At 45.7% G+C, this 23,991-nt stretch overlaps 1 protein-coding gene across 10 annotated transcripts in view; it reads right to left on the bottom strand.

Annotated features, from left to right (window-relative positions):
- Amph (amphiphysin) overlaps positions 1–23,991 on the bottom strand; it is a 284,018-nt gene that overhangs the window by 114,096 nt on the left and 145,931 nt on the right. For 6 of the 10 annotated variants that reach the window (XM_065442448.1, XM_065442451.1, XM_070536829.1 and 3 more), the window contains one exon: positions 7,976–8,031. In XM_065442448.1, coding sequence (XP_065298520.1) covers positions 7,976–8,031 — 56 coding nt within the window. Of the gene's footprint in view, positions 1–7,876; positions 8,032–23,991 lie in introns of all 10 variants that reach the window. The other 4 variants (XM_065442446.1, XM_065442449.1, XM_065442450.1 and 1 more) reach the window with 1 other exon arrangement.

Here is a 23,991-nt window from a genome sequence, read left to right as displayed (position 1 = left end):
TGGGAGGTGCTGCCACCTCTTAGGACTTATAAGAAGCATTTGAAATGTGTGCTACGTTCTTAAGGAGATAAACGGAATTGATTTCTAGCTTCGGACTGCAGATCGTGCAGACTGCGGCAACACCCCTTTTGCGGTTTCAGTTCCTCCGCGTGATCGCAACAGAGCCGCGCAAAACATGATTTTTCTCTTTGTCGTCACGCTATCGCAGGGGCAGCGTAAGTTGATTTCCATCTTGATTGGCGCTGTTTATCACAGCTGCTCACGAGGTATTCTCGCTCTCTGCCGCAATGCGCATACGCGAGAGGGTGCCTCAAACCTCTGCCCAAGGCAGCTGCACGCAGAGATGTCATGTGGGCGCCAACACAACTTGTCGCTCCAAGAGAAGAACATACATCCATTTTAGGTGTGCAGACTGCGATAAGTCGCTGTGCGGAGACCCGTCTTTCAAGGAGTACCACACTTTGAAATACTATTGAACATTTTGCAGTTCTGAGTGATGCCGACACCAAAATACTGTTCCTAATTTTATTTTTTACTATTTATCCCCGACATTATACATATTGTACATTCAAGATCCACAATAAAGTAATTTGACCACTTGGGAAAGTTTTTTTTTCAAAATAATTCGACCCTCAAAGGGTTAATGGGGTGACATCAGCTCCAATGCACATGCTATCGGGAGTGCCTCAGGGCTCTGTGCTTGGGTCACTTTTGTTCCTTGTTTATAGTAACGATTTAGTAGTAGGCCTTAAATCAACCATTAGACTGTATGCCGACAACTGTGTCATGTATCGTACAGTGAAATGCCCCGCCAATATGTATGTCTCGCAGGGCGACATTGAAGAAGTGTATCTGGTGCAACCAGTGGCAGATGACTGAATACCGGTAAATGTTATGTGCAGTTTACAAAAAAAAAAAAGAAAGTCCTCAGTTCTTATTGCGTAAATAATATTGCACTCAGTACCGCTGAGCACGCTAACTACCTTGGAGTTATGTTTTCTGAAACCCTTGACTGGTCTAATCATGTTAACTCAATTAGCGCGAAAGCGTACCATCTTCACTTTTTCCGACGAAATTTTAAGCATCCTCTATCAACACTGTAGGCAACCTTGCATTTAAAAAACGTCAGGCCTATTCTAGAATATGCATGCGTTACCTGGGATCCGTACACTAAAAACTTCACAGACAAAATAGAACGCATCCAGAAGCGAGCAGCATGCTTTGTGAGAGGAAATTATAATTCTACAATCAGGGGATCTGGAATACGGGATGGGTTGGGTTGGAAAACTCTCCCTACACGCGGGAAAATCCGAAGATTGAAATTCCTATATACAAAAGTTAAACTGGTATTGACAAGCTACAGTTAATTAAGGAGCAGCATTATGCTTCATCTAGGAGAGAACCACGCTAACAAAGTTAGAGCTTATCAGTGCCGTACCAATGTGTAAGTATTCATCTTTTCCTAACACGATTAATGATTGGAATGAGCTTCCTAATGAAGTGATGGCAGCGTCTACTATTGAAAATACTACTGAGAGCCATATTCTTTGAATGTTCTGTTATTATTCTTTGCAGGTATGATAGAATGTACACTCTATATTTTTTAAGATGTTGCTGTACTTTGTTAGTTTGTATTCCGCTATTGCGAATTTCAGAGTTTAAACAATGTTGCATTTACTGATGTATTCTTGATATTGCTGAATATTTTTCCATTGTGTCCCCCTGTATTTGCACTAAGAAAAGACGCATTTCAGGATGGATGAATGGATGTCACAAGTGTACTCTCTGGAATGAGACGGTGGGTTGCGTCACCAAGTTCTGATGTACTACCTAGGTTAAGAAAAAAAAAAAAAGAACACCCCACTATGACTTCCCATAACCAAATTTTCTGACCTATTGTGAACTTTGTTTTTGTATGTCTCTTTTTTGTTGTTTCTCTATTTTTCTCTATTACAAACATGTTTACTTTTCCCCTGCTCTCGCTGAACCCAAGGGCTTCAGGAGGCCAGTGGCGCCTAAATCGCCGCTGGGCAGATGTCTTCACGTTCTAATAAGACATACTCCATTGCTTCCTTGGCTTCACCGCAGCAAGCACAAACTGCGGTGAAGCCAAGCAAGCTTCTTTTTCCTTCTTATATCTCGTTTTCTAGGTGCGGTTCTAAGGCATTCTGATTTTGTTTTTTCCTCTTATGTAGTTATTCATGGCAGGTTTTTTTTCCATTGCCGCCACCCATGAAATTATTTCAGCCTCTCCGACTCTCCGCTTGACCTTCTTTGTTGCTGTGTTGCCCACAATACAGGCCGCATACTTGCTGGTAAGCTTCCTGGTTCCTTTCCTCCACTGTGAATCAATCTTTTTCCTGTACAGATACCTCAACGCTCTCCCAGCCCATTTACTTTCTGCCATATTCCTCAATCGTTCTTCGTAATCAAGTTTACTGTGAGCTTCCCTTACTTCAAAACTTGTCCAGCCCATATCATCCTGCACAGCTTCATTTGTAGTCTTCCCGTGAGCGCCCAATGCGAGGCGTCCCACTGACCTTTGGTTCCCATCGAGTCCTGATTATACCCCTGATTTAATGCAAACAACTGCATTTCCAAAAGTAAGTCCTGGAACCATTATACCTATCCACATACCTCGGAGGAGCTCGTACTTATTGTATCCCCATAGCAATCTGTGCTTCATTATGGCTGCATTTCTCTTCCCCTTCCCTAGTATTGTTTTTTCCTTTGTTTCCATATATCTAGTGCCTTAATTTATCCATATACCAAGGTATCTATATTCTTTTACCCGAGGTATTTCCTGGTCCTGTATTGTCACTGTCTGTTCACTGTTTTCATTGAATACCATAACACCCAATTTTCTAACACTAAATTTCAAACCTAAATTCTCGCCTTCCTGTACACAGATATCAGCCAGACATTGCAATCACTTTGCTTGTTATCTAGCAACACAATGTAGTCCACCTAAATAAACCTAGAAGCTGCTGTTCTACTACTGTACCCGCCTGTTTGTATGAGAGAATAAACCCGATATTGCTTCCTTCTAGTGCCCTCTCCATCCTCGCCATGTACATCATAAACAGCAGCGGGGATAAAGGGCACCCCTGCCTCAGTCCCTTGTTGATATGAACTTTCTCCGCGCTCCTCATCCCTTCCCATTCAACGCAAACAGTATTTTCTAGGTAAATCTCTCTCAAAAGGTGTAGACAATCGTTACCTAAGCTTTCCCCTTCAAGAATATCCCCCAAAATATTGCAGTTTACGTTGTCATATGCTCCTGTAATGTCTAAAAAGGCCACATATAGCGGTCTGCTTTCTACTCTTGATATTTCAATACACTGAGTAAGAACAAATAAGTAATCATCTAAACGCCTACCTATTCTGAAGCCATCCTGAAGTTCTCCCGAAATGCCACTATTCTCTGCCCATGCTTGAAACTTTAATTTGATTGCCTGCATTGCTAGCCTGTATATTACCGATGCAATAGTCAACGGTCTAAACGAAGAACTTCTATCCTTCTCCCCCTTACCTTTATAAACTACATTCATTCTACTTTGTCGTGAACTGTCTGGTATTCGTGTATATTTTAAAGTTTTTTCCACTGCTTTCACCAGAGTTTTCTTATTTTTTGGTCCTGGTTCATTAATCAGCCTAACAGGAACCTCGTCTAGCCCTGTGGCTGTGCGCTTAGGGATTTTTGCTTCGGCTTTCTTCCAGTTGAGATTTGTCAGCCCCAGCTCTTTTTCTACCTGGGTCTCTCTCATGCTCTTTTTTTCTTCAAATACAACTTTGGCACTGCCTTGGAAAGATTCGGCTGTTATTTTTCGGATGTAATTTAATGCCACTTCCCCTTCCAGTTTATTTTCATCTTCGTCTAGGAAATGTTGTTGTACTGTTGACTTCCTGACTTATAAGTTTATATGGTTCCAAAATATTCTAGGTGCAGTCTTCTTTATCTCTCGTATTCCTGACAACCAACATTCACTTTCACCTTTTATCTTTGCTTGCACCAGTATTCGAACCACAGACTTTTTCTCTCAGCATATTTCCCTTTTACTGGCCGCTTCATCATGCAGTGACTGTGCCTTCTCGGCCTGCCTGTGCTCTCGGGATGCTTTCCGTCCTTCAGCGATGGCTTCTCTCATCTCTCTGTTCTACCAGCTTTTCGGTTTCTTTTTTCCATTCCAATGAACATGTTTCTCTTTCCGTATTTCTGTCGTTATTGCACTTAGAAGCTCACCATATTCCCACTCTTTACTTGACCATTTGCCAAGTTCTTCCTCAACTCTAGTGACTATATTTGTTATTTGTTCAGCGTTCAAACTTGGACTGGCCATTTTACACTCCTCGCTCTGTTTCCCAACTACATATTTATTTTCAAAACGATACATTTATGGTCACTCTCTATGCTGCTGTACCCTTCCTCATCGATAACCATTTCTCTCAACTTATGAATTCCTTCTGTCATCAGACAGTAATGAACGGTCGATTGCCAAATTCCCACTTCCCACATGATCTGCCCTTCACACTTAGGCCTTGTATTCATGATAAAAAGGTTATGCTGCTCACAAAGGTCTAGCATTGACTTCCCGTTATTTTCGGTATAGCCACCTAAATCCTGTATGTGGGCATTCATGTCCCTTAATAGGACGATTTCAGCACCATTCCCGAAACCCTTAATATCAGCGCTTCTGCACTCCACTAACTCCTTATTCTTCTCTGTGCAATTTTTTCCGGTCCACAAATACGTAACGCCCAACCAAGTTTCTTTCCCACTCATTGTATCTGATAACCAAAGGTGCTCTTGACATTGTGAATTTACTCTTTTCCATTTGGCTCCCTGATGGATGAGCCTTCCGACTCCCCCTCCCTTTCTTTCCGACTTAGTTCTGTTGCACCCTTCCCAAACATATTTCTCAATAATTGGCGGCTCTTCTGAGTCTCTAAGGTGCGTTTCTGTAACTGCATACACCCCTATTTGTTCTCTAGATAACTGCTCCTCAATCTCTGCCCACTTTTCCTTTCTTCTGCCGTCCTGCATGTTTATGTAGCCTATTGCATGGCGAGCTCTTTTTCTTGCTTTCCTTCTTTTTCTGTTTGTGACGGCGATGGTCTTCTGATGTTCCCCTAGGGGACCTTCTTCATTACTATCTACTCTGACCTTCTGAGCGCCCGCGGGCCCCATAAAAAAGCAACAGCGCGACCACCAAGTCGTCAGCCCACTTTTCCTGCCAGCCTGTAATTGAAGTGGATCCCGTCTTGTTTAAAACCACCACGACTTCTCATTTCCCTGCTTACTTCGAAAACCTTGAAGCCTTTCTCTCGGCTCATTTTCCATATTGCCTCATTAAGCAGCCACTACGGCTCTTTGTACGTGACTGTCATGTACATACACCTCAGGGGCCGTACACACCACGATCTGCACCTGAGGGAATAATTTGTGCAAGTCGTCCACCCCCTTCGCCAAGTGCTGGGCTAGTCCTCTCCCTTTCCTGTTTAGGACGTCATTTCGCCCACCTGCTACTATGACAAGGTTGCGCATGTGGGCATTTTCCGTGAGCTTTGCTTTTGCTTTCTCCATGGCAGAACGTAGTGCCTGCCCTGAAAATGTCTCTCCCGCCACCTTTTACCGCCTTTCACCCTCTCCACAATTGCGTCTCAGCACTTAGCCAAATTTGAGTCGCCGGCTATAATCACCATTTCACTCTCTCCTACCTCTCCCTGCTTCCCTTTGTCCTTTTCCGCGCGATTCAAACTTGACAAGGGGCACTGACCCCTATGCTCCTGCTTTTTGGGTGTGGCAGCGTCAAGGTAGGTGCCGCTCTTTCTAGCTGCCTCTTCCCCACATTGTACACATTTCACGTGCTTTTCTGACACTCCCTCTCCAATCACGTCGGACTGCATTTCATTGTCACAACCACTCTCATTCACAATGATGGCCCTGTTCAGCTTTTCCTCGGCTGCTTGAAGTCTTTCTTCTACTACCTTTCATGCATCACACTCCCTATCAAGCTCATTTTTGAGCTCTTCAACCTGTTTGACAAACTCATCCTTTATAGTCTCCATTTTCTTCAGCCTAACATCGACATCACAGTGTGCGTCAATTGACTCAATTCCCTCTCCATTCTCATGTCTCCTCATCTGCCTTGAGGGCCTCTGCCCTCAAGGCAGATGAGGAGACAGTCTCTGCCCCATATGTCAGCACTGGTAAAATGCATTGATTGTACGTCTTCCTTTTCAATGATAATAGTAAGCTTCCAGTCGGGAGCTGGCAATGTCTGCCATATGTGATCCGACCACTTTCTTATTCTACAAATTTCCTTCTCATGATAAGGGTTCCCTGTGATTAACTGACCTAAGTAAACATACTCCTTCACAGACTCTAAAGGCTGACTGGCGATCCTGAACTCTTGTTCCCTTGCCCAGCTATTCATCATTACGTATGTCTTCTACACACTAATCTTAAACCTCACTCTTACACTCTCTCTGTTAAGGTCCTCAATCATTTGTTGTAACTTGCTGCATTCCAGCAATTACCTGGAAGCATTGATGAATTATGTATAAAAGCCAACGCACTTGAGCCACAGATCAGATTTTCAGATCGCCGACTGTGCTCGCAGCTATCGTTGAGCTCGACTATTGTTTTTTCTGAGCACAGGTTCACTCAATAAATAGTTACTTTCGCGATTCATAGTTTTCACTACTGTGCTCTTCACTGTTACTACATGACATTATGTTTCATTGATCCCAGCATGACATTTAGTGCTACTGCTTAAATATTTTCCCAACTCACCTGTATTAGGATTAATATTTTCCACAGGTTATTCTGGCATGCGCTGGGCAGCCGGTGATAAATGCTTGAGTTATGGTCAACATTGAAATAAATGAAGCACCTCTGAAGTGTTTGTGAACTTGCATTCAAATGGAGTGGGCAGTGAGTATTGCTTTTGCTGCGAGACCTGCATTTTAGCCACACATATGTTGTCTGAAATACTGCTACTCTGTTTTGCATGCTCCTTAAGACATGCGAGGAACTTGTGCAGTAAAAATAAACATTGTAGCCCCATGTATTCCTACTCGCCGGGGGAGAAAGGCTGGCAACCCCAGTAAGGCATCGCTACTGTCACCAGTGGTGCCATACAGTGCCCGTGTCACTAATTGCGGGAAGTCCATAGGCTGCAGGTACTCGGGGTACCGCTTGTGCTGCATGGTGCTGCTTCTGGCCACCCTTTATAGATGTGCATCCACAGTGAAATACCAAGGCTTCGTTCACAGACTGTTCTATGTCGCACGAACAACCAAGCACACAAGCAGTGACTGCACTGATAAAGAGCTGACCTCTTGCAGTTTGTATCCGCCTAAGTTACGCGCTGCAGTAGGCCTACACAATGTGCACACAGCCTCGCCAAAGGAAGCACGACCTTGACTCTTTCTCGTGTACGTGGGACAAATAAAATCCAAACAAGCTGTTAAATGCAGCACACGCAGAGGTGCTGTTTATTTCCACAAACTATAGAATGCATAGGCAAAGAGGCCTCAAGAAAGTTGTGGCATGCACCGCGCCAGCGTGAGAGAATGGGAGCAAAGTTGCACCAACCTGTCCTTGCCCCCCTTTGGGTTGCAGAGGGGACGGCCAACAATGAGCAAAGCCATTGGTCAGCCTCAACACGAGCACATCATGCCGACGACTACAAATCGAGCAACAAAAGAATGTGAAAGGCCACCTATTGGCCGACCTTTGTTGGACCGGTCGCCCTGAGGTGGCTGAGCATGCGAGTTGTCCTGGTGCTGTGCCCCTCGATGGTCTGGCACATGCACGCTCCACTTGGGCCATGCGTCACTTGTGTACGCAAAAGCAGGCAGGCGTACTCACCACTCCGCACAGGGGAAACCATGAGGGGGGCCGGGCTGGCAACCTGGCCGTTAGTCTCGGTAACCTTGATGGAAATATCGCTGGCACGATTGCTCTTACCCTTCTTGAACTCGATCTCCTCGTAGGGCCGCGTGTCCGCCTCCTTGGAGACCGAACTAGAAGAAAACAGGGGTGAAAAACAGGGGCTGCAGGATGAGGCGGGAAGACGGGTTAGTCTCTACTGTCCCGACACGAAGCCTCGACTGAGTCGAACCAACTGAGAGAGGCACGCGTCAAGCATGAACCTGGTTCGTTTCATGTACCATCAAAAATGGTTAATTGATTATGACACTCTCCCGATGCTCCTGCCACAATTTCACAATGGTTGCCGTATCATGAGCCACGCCAAACAGGCTAGAACTTGCAGTGAATTTACAATGGAACAGGGCAAGCAATGCCCACAGTCACTTAAAATAATGAGCAAAAAGCCACAATATGTCTCCAGTGTCGACAGGCCAAGGAAGGTGCAGAAATCCTCTGCTTCTGTCAACACATCCTTTGCATGATTTGGCCAAGAACAAAGCTTGAGCCACACGCATAAACGAATCGTGAACCGAGTCTCATCAATTTTGAAGATACACACGGCTCATGCAGTTTGCAAGCGGACAGAGAGTTCATAGCTACACCTCTTTTGGATGCTTCGTTGTTAAATGTCCAGAACTATTCACCTGATTGTCAGCCAAGAGCAGCATATTAATGACAGCATTGAAGTGGACCATTCAAGAGATGAGAAGGATCGTAAACTGGTGCGATGCAAGCATGCAATTCACAATACTCTTGCGAATTCCGAGTTATTTGTGCTATTACTGCGCATATTTGACAAAGCAAATGAAATGGGCTTAAGCGGAAAGAGCGCACATAATTTTGTTAAGAGTAAAGCATTTCTGGGAGAAAATATGCTGAAGCTGGCACCCAACTTAAAGCCCCGGCCGCACATGAAGCTGCCAGTTGGGTCATGAGTGTCAGCAGCATGACGTACAGTATCAAAAAGACGAGACCGTCCTGTCTATTTTATGCCACGTTTCGCGTCACACAGTGCAAGCAACCAACCAGTCTAGCTTTAATCAGACTGTCATCTTTTCCAAGCGCAGACTTGACCTGCCACAGATTGGCCTCATGGCCCCGCTCGGCACGTCAAAGCATCTGAATCACAGTAGAACTCTGTTTCGCAAGGAACTGCGGGGAAAAAATAACAGTGAGGAAGGCCTCAAATTGCTATAGCAACATCAGAAACAGCTGTGTGAGCATGTATAATTAAGGGACACACACTATGTTCTGTGACAGTGGTCCCTTTCCACTTCTAATATTCTTCACCGCATAACACAACTGTATTGAGGCGAAGCTGACATTAAGGAACCTTCAAAAACTACAATTGCACATTGACACACGATTGTAGGACTCGTGACCACATACTTCCATCCTTTCGTACTTCTGAATTTTCCTCTCGAATGCCAAATTTACAAGATGGCCGCATTAAAACGCAGTGAAAAATATGGGAACATTACATAATGTGGGTACATCTTAGCGCGGCGTGGAAACAGAGTTAGCGAGTGCTAACTTACTTTCCAAATCGCATCCCCCCTAGACTTGAACCAACTCACCTAGCAACACAATCTACTCAATTATAGAATGGCTACATATCAAATGGGAACATAATACAAAGTATTCGATGGGCTTAAGGTCGGAATCGCGAAGGCGCAACATAGCAGCCGGCAAAAAGTATATAGAGGAATGTACTATAATGGCCAAAGGAGTAATAAATGATCAATAGACGTTTCAACAACCTCCTTGGTGCCCAAATGACTCGTGTGCGCCAATGCACACTCATATAGCCTGCCAGGTCTTTAGACCGGCCATTGCCCCAAGGCCAGTGGCGTAGCTAGGTCGTCTGGCACCCGGGGCCCATTGGTCTTCTGTCACCCCCCTCCCCGGGTGTAGCCGGCGGAAAGAGGGGTGTCTTCAGACGTATATGACACCCCCCCTCCCTCACTGGCCCCTTGCACCCGGGGCCCACGGCCTCCCGGCCCCCCCTGTTGCTACGCCACTGCCCAAGGCATAAGTCCAAGGCATAAGGCATAAGGCATATGCCAGTCCAAGGCATAAGCTCCCATTCTCAATGTTCTCCAAAGCAACAATGACTGCGAGCAGTTGCTCTGTCTGAAAACTCGGTATTGTGTTGAAACTGCGCCACAGATTAATCAAAGGACTGTCGGTAGATTAGCCTCAGCTGCCCACAAAAAGCTACAAACAAGCACAGGGCTGGATATCCCTTCCGAGCACTGCAGGCTCAGAGCAAAATGTACTTCGAGAAACCACCGAGTAAGTCACATGTAGGACAAAATGGGCTACTTGGTATTTAGGTCCCAGTATAGGAAGAACATAGATTAACGGTAAAACTCTGGCTAGTTGGCTATTCACCATCATTTAATAACAGCGCATAAAACAAGGAATGAGTATAAGAGACTGATATGCATGCAAAGTTGCACTTCTGTTGTAAGACGTGCTCGATGATTGTGACGCAAACAGAAGGAACAAGCAACAGCCCGAAAAAAAAGCTAGGTGGCAGAGAACTAAAAAGGCGGAAGGAAAGGGAGAGGGATAAAGTGTGGTGAGAAGAGGCGAGCTGCAAGGAGGCGGTGCCAGTTCGTGAAACAGTCCTTAGGGAGATCCAGCAGGCAGTGCTGGCGTTGGAAAGAACTGGACTGTTCATGGGATGACCACGGATGACAGTCGAACTGTGCCTGGTGGGTGGAGATGAATGGCCAGTCAAGCGAGAGGACGAAGCCTGCTCCACAACCTACACCCTGCAGACTGTCGCCGAGCATTTAACTGGCCCCCTGCCCAACTGATGTCTCCCAGAGAATGTAGCAGCAACCCGTTCATCGACAGTGCTGGTCACAACAACCAAGCTTGGCATTGATGACAGCATCGACAAGGGGCTCTGCATTTCATCCACTGATGTGTCCTTGACAACTATGCCGTTGTCTTGGCTGTCAAAACTGTCCAAGTGAATCTGTGTTTACGCAATCCCTGTAACCCTGACTTATGGCATTGTTAATGGGTGTAACAGTGAAATACTTAGTGCAGCTCTAAACTGTCATTGCATCTTGCCTATTGATTCCTGAATACTATAACCATGTTTTCGTTTGAGGTCTCCCGAGTGATAATTACAAATTGTTCCCTTTCATGAGAGTGCAGTGTCAACAGATTGCATTTTGTATACAAACAGCTTTTTTATTCGCACCAAGGTTGCCCTTGCGTGCGCAATATTTTCACAAGAACCTGTTTTCACAAACAGACATACACGGCACTGCTTCTTTTGTGTTTGTCACTATATTTACATGCCATTCTCAGATCAGGATACAGTAGAACCTTGTTCATACATTTTGGAAAAACCGCGAGAAGAAACATACTGACTGAGAAAATATAAAATCCGAACTAACTAAAAAAATTTGACAAGCTCAACTATTGTGAACATCTGCGTAATGTGAAGCGTTGCGCGGATCTTTGCGGCACGAGATGCCAACGTGCGCTGAGCTGGTGGTGCTCCCGCGGCTGCAGATGCATTTTGTTTTTCTTTGCGTGGTTGGATTGTGGCCTATTAAAAGCGCGCAGTAAGATACCAATGGCAATACGCACCATGCACTGTAAAACAGATAGTTGAAGACGCTTATCACAATAGGTTTAATGGCGATAGCTGTGAATGCGGCGTGCAATGACCAAGCTGGAGATTCGCTGGTACCTAAATAAACTGTGCGTCTACATTGTTTTCACATGAGACTGGCAACTACATACTGTGCTCCATCGTGTGCGTGCCCCTCGCACCTTTTTTTGTTCAAATGGGATCTAGTGGCCAGAAAACATATACGATCGCAGTCTGCAGCAGAGAATGGCTTCGCATTTTGGTTTTCGCCTAGTAAAAGTGTGCGCTACGCTTCCGATGGCACCACGCGCTGTGAAACAGATAGGCGTAGATGCTTATCGCAACAGGATTGGCGGTGATAGCTGTGAATGCCGTGGGCGACGACCTCGGAGATTTGTTGGTACCGAAATGAGAAACTGAGTGTGCGCCAGCGCTTTCAAGTGAAATGGGCGGGCGAGTACTGCGGTCAAGCTGCCGTGACGGGCAGCTACATACTGTTGCCGATAGTGCATGCCTCGTGAATTTTCTGGTTCACATGGGATCTAGCAGCCGGAAAATGTATCATAGGATCACAGTTTGGTGACGTATACTTAACGTTGGTGCTAAAAAAACTGCATGTTTCGGGAACGTATGATCAGATAAAAATGACTGCAACTGTATTGGGTAATTTTTTTCTGTTTTCGATTGCGATTTGGTAATATCGCGTTGCTTTTCAACGTCACCATGATCAAACTACCCAGCCTCCTTGGTGCAATACCACACCAAAGACACTTTTTATGCAGATGATATTACATTAGGAACAAGGGCCTCAAACACCGGAATGCAATAACCACGCCTACAGGAAGCAGTCAATACCGTGGAGAGCTACTTGCACAAATGCGGCCTCCGCTGTGCTCCCGAGAAGTTGGAACACCTCGTCCTCAAGTTAAGAATGAGAGGCAGACCACCCGGCTACGATGAACCCGATCCCAAAATCACCCTCAATGGAACGCCCACTCCAAAAGTGTAAACCATGCGAGTTTTAGGGCTACACACCCACAAAGACGGGTCCAGGGTGGCCACCCTCCCACAACTACAGCGAACGCTATCACAGGTCACACATCTCATCAGGAGAGTTGCAAGCCATAGAAGCAGACTGAAAGAACACGACACGCTACGCTTGATGCAAACACTCCTCACCAGTCGAATAACATAAAGCACGCCCTACCTCGCGCTGAAGAATGCAGAAGTAGAAAAAATTAACATTACAATATGCAAAGCCATCAAAATCGGCCCGGGCCAACCATCTACGGCTTCGACTACGAGACTTCTCAAGATGGGCGTACACAACACCTGGCAAGAACTAGCTGAAGCTCGTAAAGCCAGTCAGAATGACTGAAGCTCACGCCCACTTGAAGATCAGTGCTGTAACGGGTGAGCTACAGTAAAACCTTTATAGCCACCACACATCGAAAAGAACGAATTTCTCCAAACATCCGCGAATCCCTGTGCATAGCACCAATGCCATGCAACATGCACCCCACGTACCACAAGGAAAGAAGACAAGCCCGAGTGGATGCCCTACGGCGAAGAGACAGGCAAAGTTTGGACACCAGATACACTGACGCAACGAAATACCCGCAAAGAAACACTTAAGCTCTGAGCGTGATAGATTCTCAGAGCAGAGTGCTAGCATCTGCCACAGTCCATGCACACTCCCCGAGACTGCAGAAGAGACGGTGATCACCCTAGAAACTACCACGTGCATGGAGGCAGCTGTCTTTTCCGATTCTGAAGCAGCTTTCGGGAACTACGCTAAGGGTCGCGTGTCGACAGAAGCACTAAAGATGTTGAAGCACTGCAGCACTCCTATTCCCTACACCTGCGTGACGTGGGTTTCTGGGCAAGAGGGGCTGGAAGGGAACGATGTGGCACAAGCCGCGGCTCGAGGCCACACCTGCCAGGCCAACCCTTCCTACTCTCGAGATGCCCAGTCTGCGTCAATGGGGGCAGAGACCGTACCCATCACCTACTCAGTGATCCTTAAACATCACAGGCTGGAACACAGGGCGCACCCACCACCTCAACCAGAGCTCACCAAAGAAGAATTATGCATAGACTATACCTAATGCTACAAGGATATCACTGCCCAATATGCAGTGTACCAGACACCTTGGCACACCTGATCCTAGAGTGTCCATGGCATTTAGGCACAGACGCATCGCCTTCACCGAAAGAATATAACGTCAAACAAGAAAGTGAAGACCTTATTGAAATGCGGGAGGCCAAGCTCGTCTCCGAGTACCTGGAATAATGACGCCTCGTCGCCACGGCCAAGGAGGCAACGAAGGCCAGAGGGTTCATGGAATGAGGATATTTCCCACCTACAGTAGAACCGGGGCTTACCCCGGGATCCTGTTTAAAAAATAAATGTTTATTCATCCTCCTCCTCCTCGATTGTGAACATTGGCGATGGGAAAACGTATATAATGGGAACGTATGAACATAGCAGAAAATTTGCAAAGCATGTGGAGGTAGTGCAGAAACCAGAGTATACATTTGCTAGTGTGTCGCACTATCAGGGTAACACTGGAAAGGTGGGAGATGGAAATTCAAGACGATGACTAAAACAAGAACAAGGTGAAAGCAGGAGCCAACGTTTCGACAAGTAGACTTGTCTTTTTCAAGGCAACATATGCTTTCCTCGCCACATTATATATAGGTGGGGTTCATCTAAAGGGGAGAGGGCGTAAGGCAGGTGGGAGTGGCAAGAGTGTCGAATTGAGAATATAAGAGTGCTGTGCACAAGGCCAGTGACACGACCGTCTTCAATCAGGTGTCAAAGGCTGTGTGTCAGCTTGTGTGTCGAAGGCATGCACAGCAGCACTCCATTACCTGTTTCGCTGGTGGTCATGGGCTATCAAGCCTCTGAAAGAAATAACAGAAGTGGCAGAAACCAGTGCTCGTGAAAAAGTGAATAATATTAATAAAATCGTGAAATGGAATAAATAAATAAATACAAGAAGAAAGAAAGACCACTTTACAACCAAACAAAGTGCTGTTCTAGCAGAACTTTTTGTTGGGCTAGTTGGTACATATTACTGAAGTACTATAGCGCCAAACAGACGACACAAGAAGTGACAAGGACGAGCGCTTACTAACAACTGATGCTTTAATGACAGAAACACACAACACAGAGGGAGAGAACACATAAACAGCACGGGCGGTACCGCCCGTGCTGTTTATGTGTTCTCTCCCTCTGTCTTGTATGTTTCCTTCATTAAAGCATCAGTTGTTAGTAAGCGCTCGTCCGTGTCTTCTTCTTGTGTCGTCTGTTTGGCGCTATAGTATTTCAGTAAAGTGTTGCTCCCTATAGCTTGAAACTTAGCATAGTGAATAGATTCTAATGCTCCTTTTGAAACATTCATGCCTATTGGTTGCAATGTCTTGAACATATGGATAAGGTATGATTCTCCCTATTTTCTTTCTAATTCAGAGCAGGTTTTGTAAGGTGTAAGGTTTTTATAAGGTCCCTGCAGGTTTTGCACCTGGGGCGACGTAGTTTTATTACAGTAGAATGATGTTGGCCGACTTTCGCGTGCACTAACATGTCTTTGAAATTCCCGTTGCGGCGATAAAGAACCCTTGGTACATCCGGGAACGCTTTTTGGAGACACTTGTTACTTGATAATATTGGGTAGTACTTTCGTAGAATGTGTATATTTGGGAGTTCATTAGAATATCTTGTTATAAAGGCCAGTGGTCTGCCATATTCTGGCCTAGGCTGTTTTTTCATGAATTCTGACTCTCTCTCCAATCTTGACGTGACATCAAACTCTATCGAGAGCAATTTGTGGATAGTTTCTTTGAGCTAGCATTTTTTTTAAGGTCGTTTAGGTGGTGGATATAATTGTGGTCTTCGCTGGAGATACTTCGTATTCGTTTCGCTTGTCCGATAAAAATTTCTTGCTTGCAGTGTCGCGGGTGATGACTGTTGCAGTCTTAATATTGCTGGCTATCCGTAGGCTTCTGGTAAATTGTCGTTCTCAGTTTTGGGTTTTCTATGTAGACTGTCGTGTCAAGGATGTTGATCTGTCTAGGTGAGGGGTGAGCAGTGAATTTAGTACTCTGGTGAAAGCGATTGAAATGGCTAATTAAGCAGGCTAATGCGCTTGTGCCGTGTTCCCATATTATAGATATGTCATGAATGTAGCGAAGTTAGGTGTGGAGTTTTAAGGGTAGGATTTCTATGAGTCTGCTTCAAGCTGTCCCATGAAAATGTTCGCATATGTGAGAGCGAATGGTGTTTCCATGCTAATGCCGAAAGTTTGCAAACTTTCCACTATGGAAGTTTGTACTACCTGCAAGGTTTCGGCACTAGCATGGGAACATTATTCGATCCCACCTGTGTGAACATTTTCATGGGACAGTGCCGAAAGTTTGCAAGTGTACTACAAAGGTTTGCACTACCTGCGTACTTTCGGCACTAGCATGGGAACACCATTCGCTCTCACGTATGTGAATATTTTCATAGGAAAGCTTGAAGCAGACTAGCTGAAATCCTACCCTTTAAAACTGCTTATCTATTTTAATTACATTGACGACATATTTACAATATGGGAACATGGCACAACGGCGTTAATAGATTTGATTAGCCATTTCAATCGCTTTCACATAAGTAGTACATTTACTTCTCACCACTCTCCTAGTCAGATCAACTACCTTGACACGACAGTCTACACAGAAGCGGAAAACTGAGAACGACACTTTACCGAAAGCCTACAGATAGCCAGCAATATATATAGACTACAACAGTCATTACCCGTGACACTGCAAGAAAGGAATTTTTGTCAGACGAGCGAAACGAATAGGAAGAATCCGCAGTGAAGACTACGATTATATCCGCCACCTAGATGACCTTAAAACAATGCTAGCCGAAAGATGATGATGATGATGATGATATGTAGTGTTTATTGGCGCAAGGGCCAAGTGTGACCAAAGAGCGCCAAGACAATGGTGATGAGCACTGAATGGACTAATGGCTGATGTGACGTGGCTGTAGAGAGGCCTAAAACTGAGAGCTATAAGTTGAATAAAATACACAAGGAATAAAAATGTTAAAATGGCTAAAGTAGGGTATGTTATAAGTATAGGATGTACAACAACGGTGTAATAGCGTTAGATGAATAAAAATGAACAGGTGATTGTTGTTGACGAATAGCAGAACAGCCTCAGCAGGTCCCTTGAGTACAAGGGCCTGGAGGCATCTGCTATAACATAGGTTCACATCGCAACCATGGCCTCTCGCAAGAGGCCGTGTTACGAATTTCTTGGACAGGAAATATGGAGCGTGTCAACGTTGTTTAGAAAGGCTAAGGTAGACTGCATGTGAAATAGCAGTTCTCTGCCTAGAAACAGTGCCAGGTGAAGTGGTATATACTGACTGTATGCTAAAGGGAAGTGTTTTTTCCTCTCGACTTGTGTTTCGCGGCATTCTAGGAAGACATGTTGAATACTGAGTGTCTCCCCACATCTACTACACATTGGACGTTCAACAAAAAGCTATGTGTACCGTAAGTGTGCCCTATTCTGAGACGACAGAATAGGACATCACTTCGTCTGGACTTGGTCAGTGATGGCCAGTATCCTAAATGTGGCTTAACTATGTTGAGTTTATTAAGGGTTTCAGCGTCCCATGTATGCTGCCAGTAGGTTCTGAGTTTTTTCCGTAAGTATGGCTTTAGGTCTTAGACTGGAACGGCTACGGACATGTTGCAAGCTTTTGTGTCTAAGAAGGTAGCAATTCGGTCTGCCAGGATGTAACCTTCGATACCTCTGTGTCCAGGCACCCAGCATATCGTTACATGTTGGCCAGATGCATAAATAGTACAGAGGAGAGAGAAAAGATCTGCAATTACTGGATTTGTGTGGTTGAAGCATGACATCAGTGTTTTCACAACGCTTAATGAGTGTGTATATGACTGCCTTATGTAGTTTTAACTGTTTGATGTGTTTCGCAGCCGACCACAGTGCATACGCCTCTGCTGTAAAGATGCTTGTTTGAGGGTGCAGAACATCGGACTCGGAAAAGGATGGGCCGACGGCTGCATATGACACGCCAGCATGTGATTTAGACGCATCTGTGTAATACTCTGGACACGGGTATTTAAATTGCAATTCCAGAAAATGCATATGAATGTGCGCTTCTGGAGCATGCTTCGTTACCTCCACAAATGACGTGTCACAGTCAATAATTCGCCACAACCACGGTGGAAACAGCTTGGCAGAAGCCGTTAGACTATTTTCGTGAATAGGAACATCCACCTCCTCACTCAGCTTTGTCACACGGATCGAGAATGGCTCTCTGGCTGAAGGTTTGTTACGAAAGAGTGTTGCAGAGGTCATATTGTTTATGGTGGGATAACAAGGATGGTTTTTGTTAGCATGTACTTTCAGAAAATAATTAAATGTAGAATATGACCGCTGCAGATCGAGCGACCATTCATTCGATTCGACATAGAGGCTTTGAATCGGACTCGTCCTAAAGGCGCCGATGGCGAGGCGGATACCAAGATGATGCACAGGGTCCAGCATCTTAAGAGCACTGGGTGTAGCTGAGTGATACACAACGGCACCGTAGTCTAACCGCGATCGTACAAGGCTCCTGTAGAGGTTCATGAGGCATTTCCTGTCGCTTCCCCATGATGTATGTGACAGTATTTTAAGGATGTTCATTGTTTTAAGGCATTTAGCTTTCAAATACTTGATATTAGGAATGAAGGTTAGTTTTGAGTCGAGTATTATGCCTAAAAATTTATGTTCAGTGTTGAGTGGTATGTGTTGTCCATGCAGCATACTATCAGGATCTTGTATCAAACCTCTCTTTCTAGAAAAAAGTACACAGGAGCTTTTGAGGGGGTTTAGCTTGAAGCCATTTTCATTTGTCCATTGTGAGACCTTGTTCAGTCCGAGTTGGACTTGGCGCTCGCAGACAGCAAGATTACAAGACTTAAATCCTAATTGCACATCGTCTACATATATTGAATAGAACATTGAGGATGGAATGACTTTGTGGAGGGAATTCATTTTCACAATGAAGAGGGTGCAGCTAAGCACGCCTCCTTGTGGCACACCAGTCTCTTGAGTGAATAGCTTGGACAGGGCATTGCCCACTAACACGGAACGTCCGATTAGTCAAGTAGTTTTCTATCATATTTAGCATGTTGCCGCGTATGCCCATCGCAGAGAGGTCTCGGAGGATTCCAAATCGCCATGTTGTGTCATAGGCTTTCTCCAAGTCCAGAAATACAGAGAGAAAAATTGTTTGTGTATATAAGCCTCCCTAATATTTGCCTCAATGCGAATTAGGTGGTCTATTGTTGACCTACCTTCCCTGAAACCACACTGAAGGGGATCAAGTAGACGGTTGCTTTCCAGGAAATAGATTAGACGCCGATTTACCATTTTTTCATATAACTTACACATGCAGCTTGTTAGTGCCATTGGCCTATAACTACTGGCTAATGCGGGGTCTTTGCCTTGCTTATGAATTGGGATGACAATCGCTTCTTTCCATGAGGATGGAATATGCCCAGATACCCACATGGTGTTGTAAAGGGACAGAAGTCTGTTCAATGTTTCTGGATGCATATTCTTGATCATTGCATACATTATGCGGTCACTACCTGGTGCTGAGTTGCTGCAGGAAATGAGAGCAGCCTTCAGTTCAGCGAGACTAAAGGGACAGTTGTAAGGTTCATCTGCTGCGCATTTTCGTTCAAGGCACTCTCGCTCTATGCGTTCCTTGAACTTTAGGAAAGTTGGCGCATAGTGTGATGCACTAGAAATATTTTCAAAATGCTTACCCAGGAAGTCTGCCTGATTTTTCATGGTGTTGCCTTGAGCGTTTACTAAAGGAAGCGGTTGTGCTTCCCTGCCCTTTAATCTGTTCACCCTGTTCCATACCTTACCCTCATCTTTGTAAGAATTGATACTACATATGTACCTTTCCCAGCTTTCTCACTTAGCACCTCGTCGTGTTCTTCTGCCCTGTGATTTTGCCTTCTTGAAATTAATGAGGTTCTCTGCAGTTGGAGAGTCACGATGCAGGCTCCAAGCTTTATTTTGTTTTTTCCGTGCCTCTCTGCATGCGTCATTCCACCAAGGCAAACGACGCTTATTGGCAAGTCCGTTAGCTTGTTTTACGCATTTTTCAGCGGCGTCAAAAATAAAACCTGTTAAATATGCCACAGCATCATCTATGTTTAAGGAACTCAAATCATCGTACTGTAAATATGTGATCTCTTGAAACATTTTCCAATCCGACGAGTCGATTTTTTATCGGGGAATCTGTGAAGCGGGATCAGCTCGTTTTGTTAAAGTTAAGAGAATAGGGAAGTGGTCCGTAAGGGTTTTTTAGGACCTTCCAATCAAGGTACGTCATTATAGATGAAGAGGCTATGGTTAGGTCTATTGATGAATATGACCTATGTGTGGTGCTATAAAAGGTGGGTTCTTTTTTATTGAGAAGAACTGCACCGGTACATAAAAGAAAGTCTTCTATAGTACGCCCTCTTGCATCACAGCACAAGTTGCCCCATAGCGTATTATGGGCGTTCACATCACCTGTTAAAATGAATGGTTCCGGAAGCTGATTGACTAGTGTTTCAAGATCCCCTAGTTGCAAGCGATGTTCGGGTGGTATGTAGAGGGAACAGACCGTAACCAACCTGTCGAAAAGAATCGCCCTAACCGCTACTGCCTCAAAATTAGTTTGAAGGTGGAGGTGTTGGCAAGCAACTGACCTCTGGGCTATAATAGCCACGCCACCAGACGCGGCATGGCTATCATCGCGATCTTTTCGGAATAATGTGTATTGTGTTAAGAAATTTGTGTGATGTTTTTAAGTGTGTTTCCTGAACGCAGAACAGCCTAGGATTAAATTCTTGTATTATTTCTTTGATATAATCTAAGTTGTTTAGAATGCCACGGGCATTCCAATCAATAATTTGTACATCCATTTTATGAGGATGAGAAATGTTCCGTGTTCAGGTGTGTAGTGGTGTACTTTAGGTAACAGGACCGTCGTCTGGCCCTGTTATGGGTTTTTTGTTTGTTTTGGCGAGCTCGAGAGAGCCATGCCGGTGTTTCGGCACCAAACGTGCCGGTGTTGTGTCCATTGCCTCCTGGGAAGCACTGGACACCCGCGTGTGCGGGCTGCTCGTTAGTTTGTCAGACCTCGCCTGGCGAGGCGTGGTCTTGAGGCCCGACGTACCTGGGGTAGCCGGCCTCTGTGTTTTGGTAGGTGGCGCAGGTTTAACTGCTTCCACCTCGGGGGTGGGGGATGCCACAGCCAACGACTCGCTGTGTGCGGGCCGGGCAGGTGGCGCAGGCCCGTGCGGCGCTGCCCCTTGACGCGTCGCATCGGCGTACGTTTTGGTGTGGAATGGGGAGCACCTTTTTCATGCTTCCTTGAAAGAGATGTTTTCGTGTATTTTTAAGGTGATTATTTCCTTTTCTTTTTTCCAGTTGGGACAAGATCGGGAGTATGCTGGATGTTCACCTTCACAGTTTACACAGTGAGGTGTTGCTTCACATTTATCTGAGGCGTGGCCTTGGGCTCCACATTTCGCACATGTAAGTTTACCACGGCAGCTCTGCGATCCGTGGCCAAGTCTTTGACATTGGAAGCATCTTCTTGGATTAGGGATGTATGGTCTGACAGCTATCTTCGTGTATCCAGTTTCTATTGTTTGTGGCAGATCGCAAGTGGCAAAGGTGAGGATCAGGTGCTTTGTAGGAATTTCTTTATTTTCTCTTTGGATAATGATTCTTTGTACGTTAATTACATTTTGCTCTTTCCAGCCTTCTAACAGCTCTGTTTCAGACAAGTCAATGAGATCTGCATCAGATACTACACCGCGTGCTGTGTTCATAGACCGATGGGGTGAAACGGTAACAGGTATATCTCCAAATGCCACAAGTTTGTTTAGTTTGCTGTGCTGTTCTTTATCATGGATTTCAAGGAGGAGAACCCCGCTCGACAATTTGGTGACCTTATAGCCTGGGCCAAGTGCATCAGTCAAGCCTTTAGCAACAAGGAAAGGAGATACGGTTCTAGCTGGTTTTTCTGTTTTTTCGCTGTGAACGACTTGGAATCGGGGGAAAATTTCTTTTGGTTTGAAGAGGCTTAGAATTTCATCGGTGCATCCCTTCTTTTGAGGGCGACGATCAAGCAGACGTGGAAAAGCAGGTGTCCCCATAATATTTCGGACATTTTCGGCGGCAATGGCGGCTACCCACCATGGATCCCAACAGGGGGACGCTGTAGCACTTAACGTGTAAGGCTGCAGACGCCAGCCGTGCATTGCTGCTATAACCTAATATAACATACCCAAGGGAGGGCACATACACAAGGTTAACCCTAGCCGCCTAGAAAAATTAGGAAGTGACAGAAGAGAAGAGATGATAGGACAGTAAAAGAAAGAAGATAGGAAAGAAAAAGATTGAAGAGGGGGACAGGAAAAGGCGACTGCCGATTTCCCCCGGGTGGGTCAGTCCGGGGGGTGCCGTCTACGTGAAGCAGAGGCCAGAGAGGTGTGTTGCCTCCGCAGGGGGGCCTTAAAGGTCCGATCACCCGGCATCGGCTCAACCCCCAGGATCCCCCTTTCCCCGGACACGGCCAAGCCGCGCACGGCTACACGCGGGAGGGTCCAACCCTCGTGTGCTCGGGTACATGGTGTTGCAACACACCAAACGCCTGCTGACGCAGACGCCCCTGCGGGGTGCTAGCAGACAGAAACTATCCACAAACTGCTCTCGATAAAGCTTATGATGTTGCGTCAAAATTGGAGAGAGAGTAAGAATCAGCGAAGAAACAGCCTACACCAGAATCTGACAAATCGCCTGCCTTAATAACAAAATATTCTAATGCACTCCCAAACATAGAAAACATCCTACAAAAATACCACCCAATATTATCAAGTAACAAGCGTCTCAAAAAAGCATTCCCGGATGTATCATCCGCAACAGGAACGTTAAAAACACGTTAGTGGACACAAAACTCATCCAACATAATTCCCCCATAATAAACGCATGCACCTTCAAAGTGACATTAAGATTAAAAGCACTGCAAATAGTTATACACATGAAGCCAAATATAGCTTCACTCGTACACGTTGGGAGGTGATTTATATGCCTGAATGTTCCTTCTGCAAGAAACAATATGTCGGTGAAACGGGACAATCAATGAATGTCACATTAAACGGACATTGCGCAGACACAGCCAAAAAGCTTCACAAAGCAGTCGCCATTTCAAAGGGACCTTTAGAATCTATTCACTATGCTAAATTTCAAGCTATAGGGAACAACAATTAGTTTGGTTGCAAAGCGGTATTTCTTTTTCCTTTTATTTATTGATTTATTCTATTTCAGTATTTATTATTATTATTTTTTTTTCACGAGCACTGATTTCTGCCGCTCTTTTATTTCTCTGAGAGACACGATAGACCACAACCACCAGCGAAACAGGTAATAGAGGGCTGCTGTGCACGCCTGTGACATGCTGGCTGACACACGGCCGTTGACATGTGATTGACATGATCGTGCCACTGGCCTTGTGCACAGCACTCCTATATTCTCAATTCGACACCCTCGCCACTAGCACACCTTCGCTCATTGCCGCTCCCACCCGCCTTACACTTCTCCCCTTTAGATGAATCCCACCTACCGTATATATATACTGTGGCGGGGAAAGCCTATGTTGCCTTGAAAAAGACAATTCCACTTGTCGAAACGTTGGCTCCTGATTTCACCTTCTCATTTTGCTCATCGCACTATCAGGATGTTACTGAAGGTCTTGGGCTTTAAAGGAAATAGGGGAGCCTGGTGGTGAATAGTAAAGGAAATTGGTGGTGTAAAGGCGCCTAGCCACAACCGCCTACACATCTGGCCTGGCAACCACCTAGGTCAACTGGTACTGAGGAGGTGGAAGCACCACAAGCCGATGTAACTTTAGCTTTGCTTCGATGGACAGCTGCCGAGGCGCGACATCACTGTCAACATGTGTGGGGATGCGCGACCCTCGCGCGTCCCCTGATGTTTTTCCCGCATAGCAAGTCTCCTGTACTCCCGCTTCGCCGCGTGGCCTGCGTGACGCCCGCGCGGTCGATGTGGTTGAAGCGCAGTGCGAGAGATGGCGCGAGTGTTGCACTGCTAACGCCGCCGACAGGCGAGGTTACTTGGGCGCCGGAAGGAAGGCGTTTGCGCTCTTGGGGTTCGAGACAGCAAGCGGGACGGACGTGCCGCGCCGCACGTGCAGCGACCCTCTTTCCCGGCGGCTCGGCGCATGGCGGGGACGTCTCCCGCGTGCGCGCCGACCCGTGCTTCTGCGAGACCGCCTCGCGTGGCCGCCCTCGAACGCGCCACGATTCGCGTGACCATACACGCGAACGAC

Source organism: Dermacentor albipictus, chromosome 4 (assembly GCF_038994185.2).
Source record: "Dermacentor albipictus isolate Rhodes 1998 colony chromosome 4, USDA_Dalb.pri_finalv2, whole genome shotgun sequence".
In the NCBI taxonomy this organism is placed as follows: Eukaryota; Metazoa; Arthropoda; class Arachnida; order Ixodida; family Ixodidae; genus Dermacentor; species Dermacentor albipictus.
Note: the sequence above shows the minus strand (reverse complement) of the source record. Positions and strands in the feature narration are given on the sequence as shown.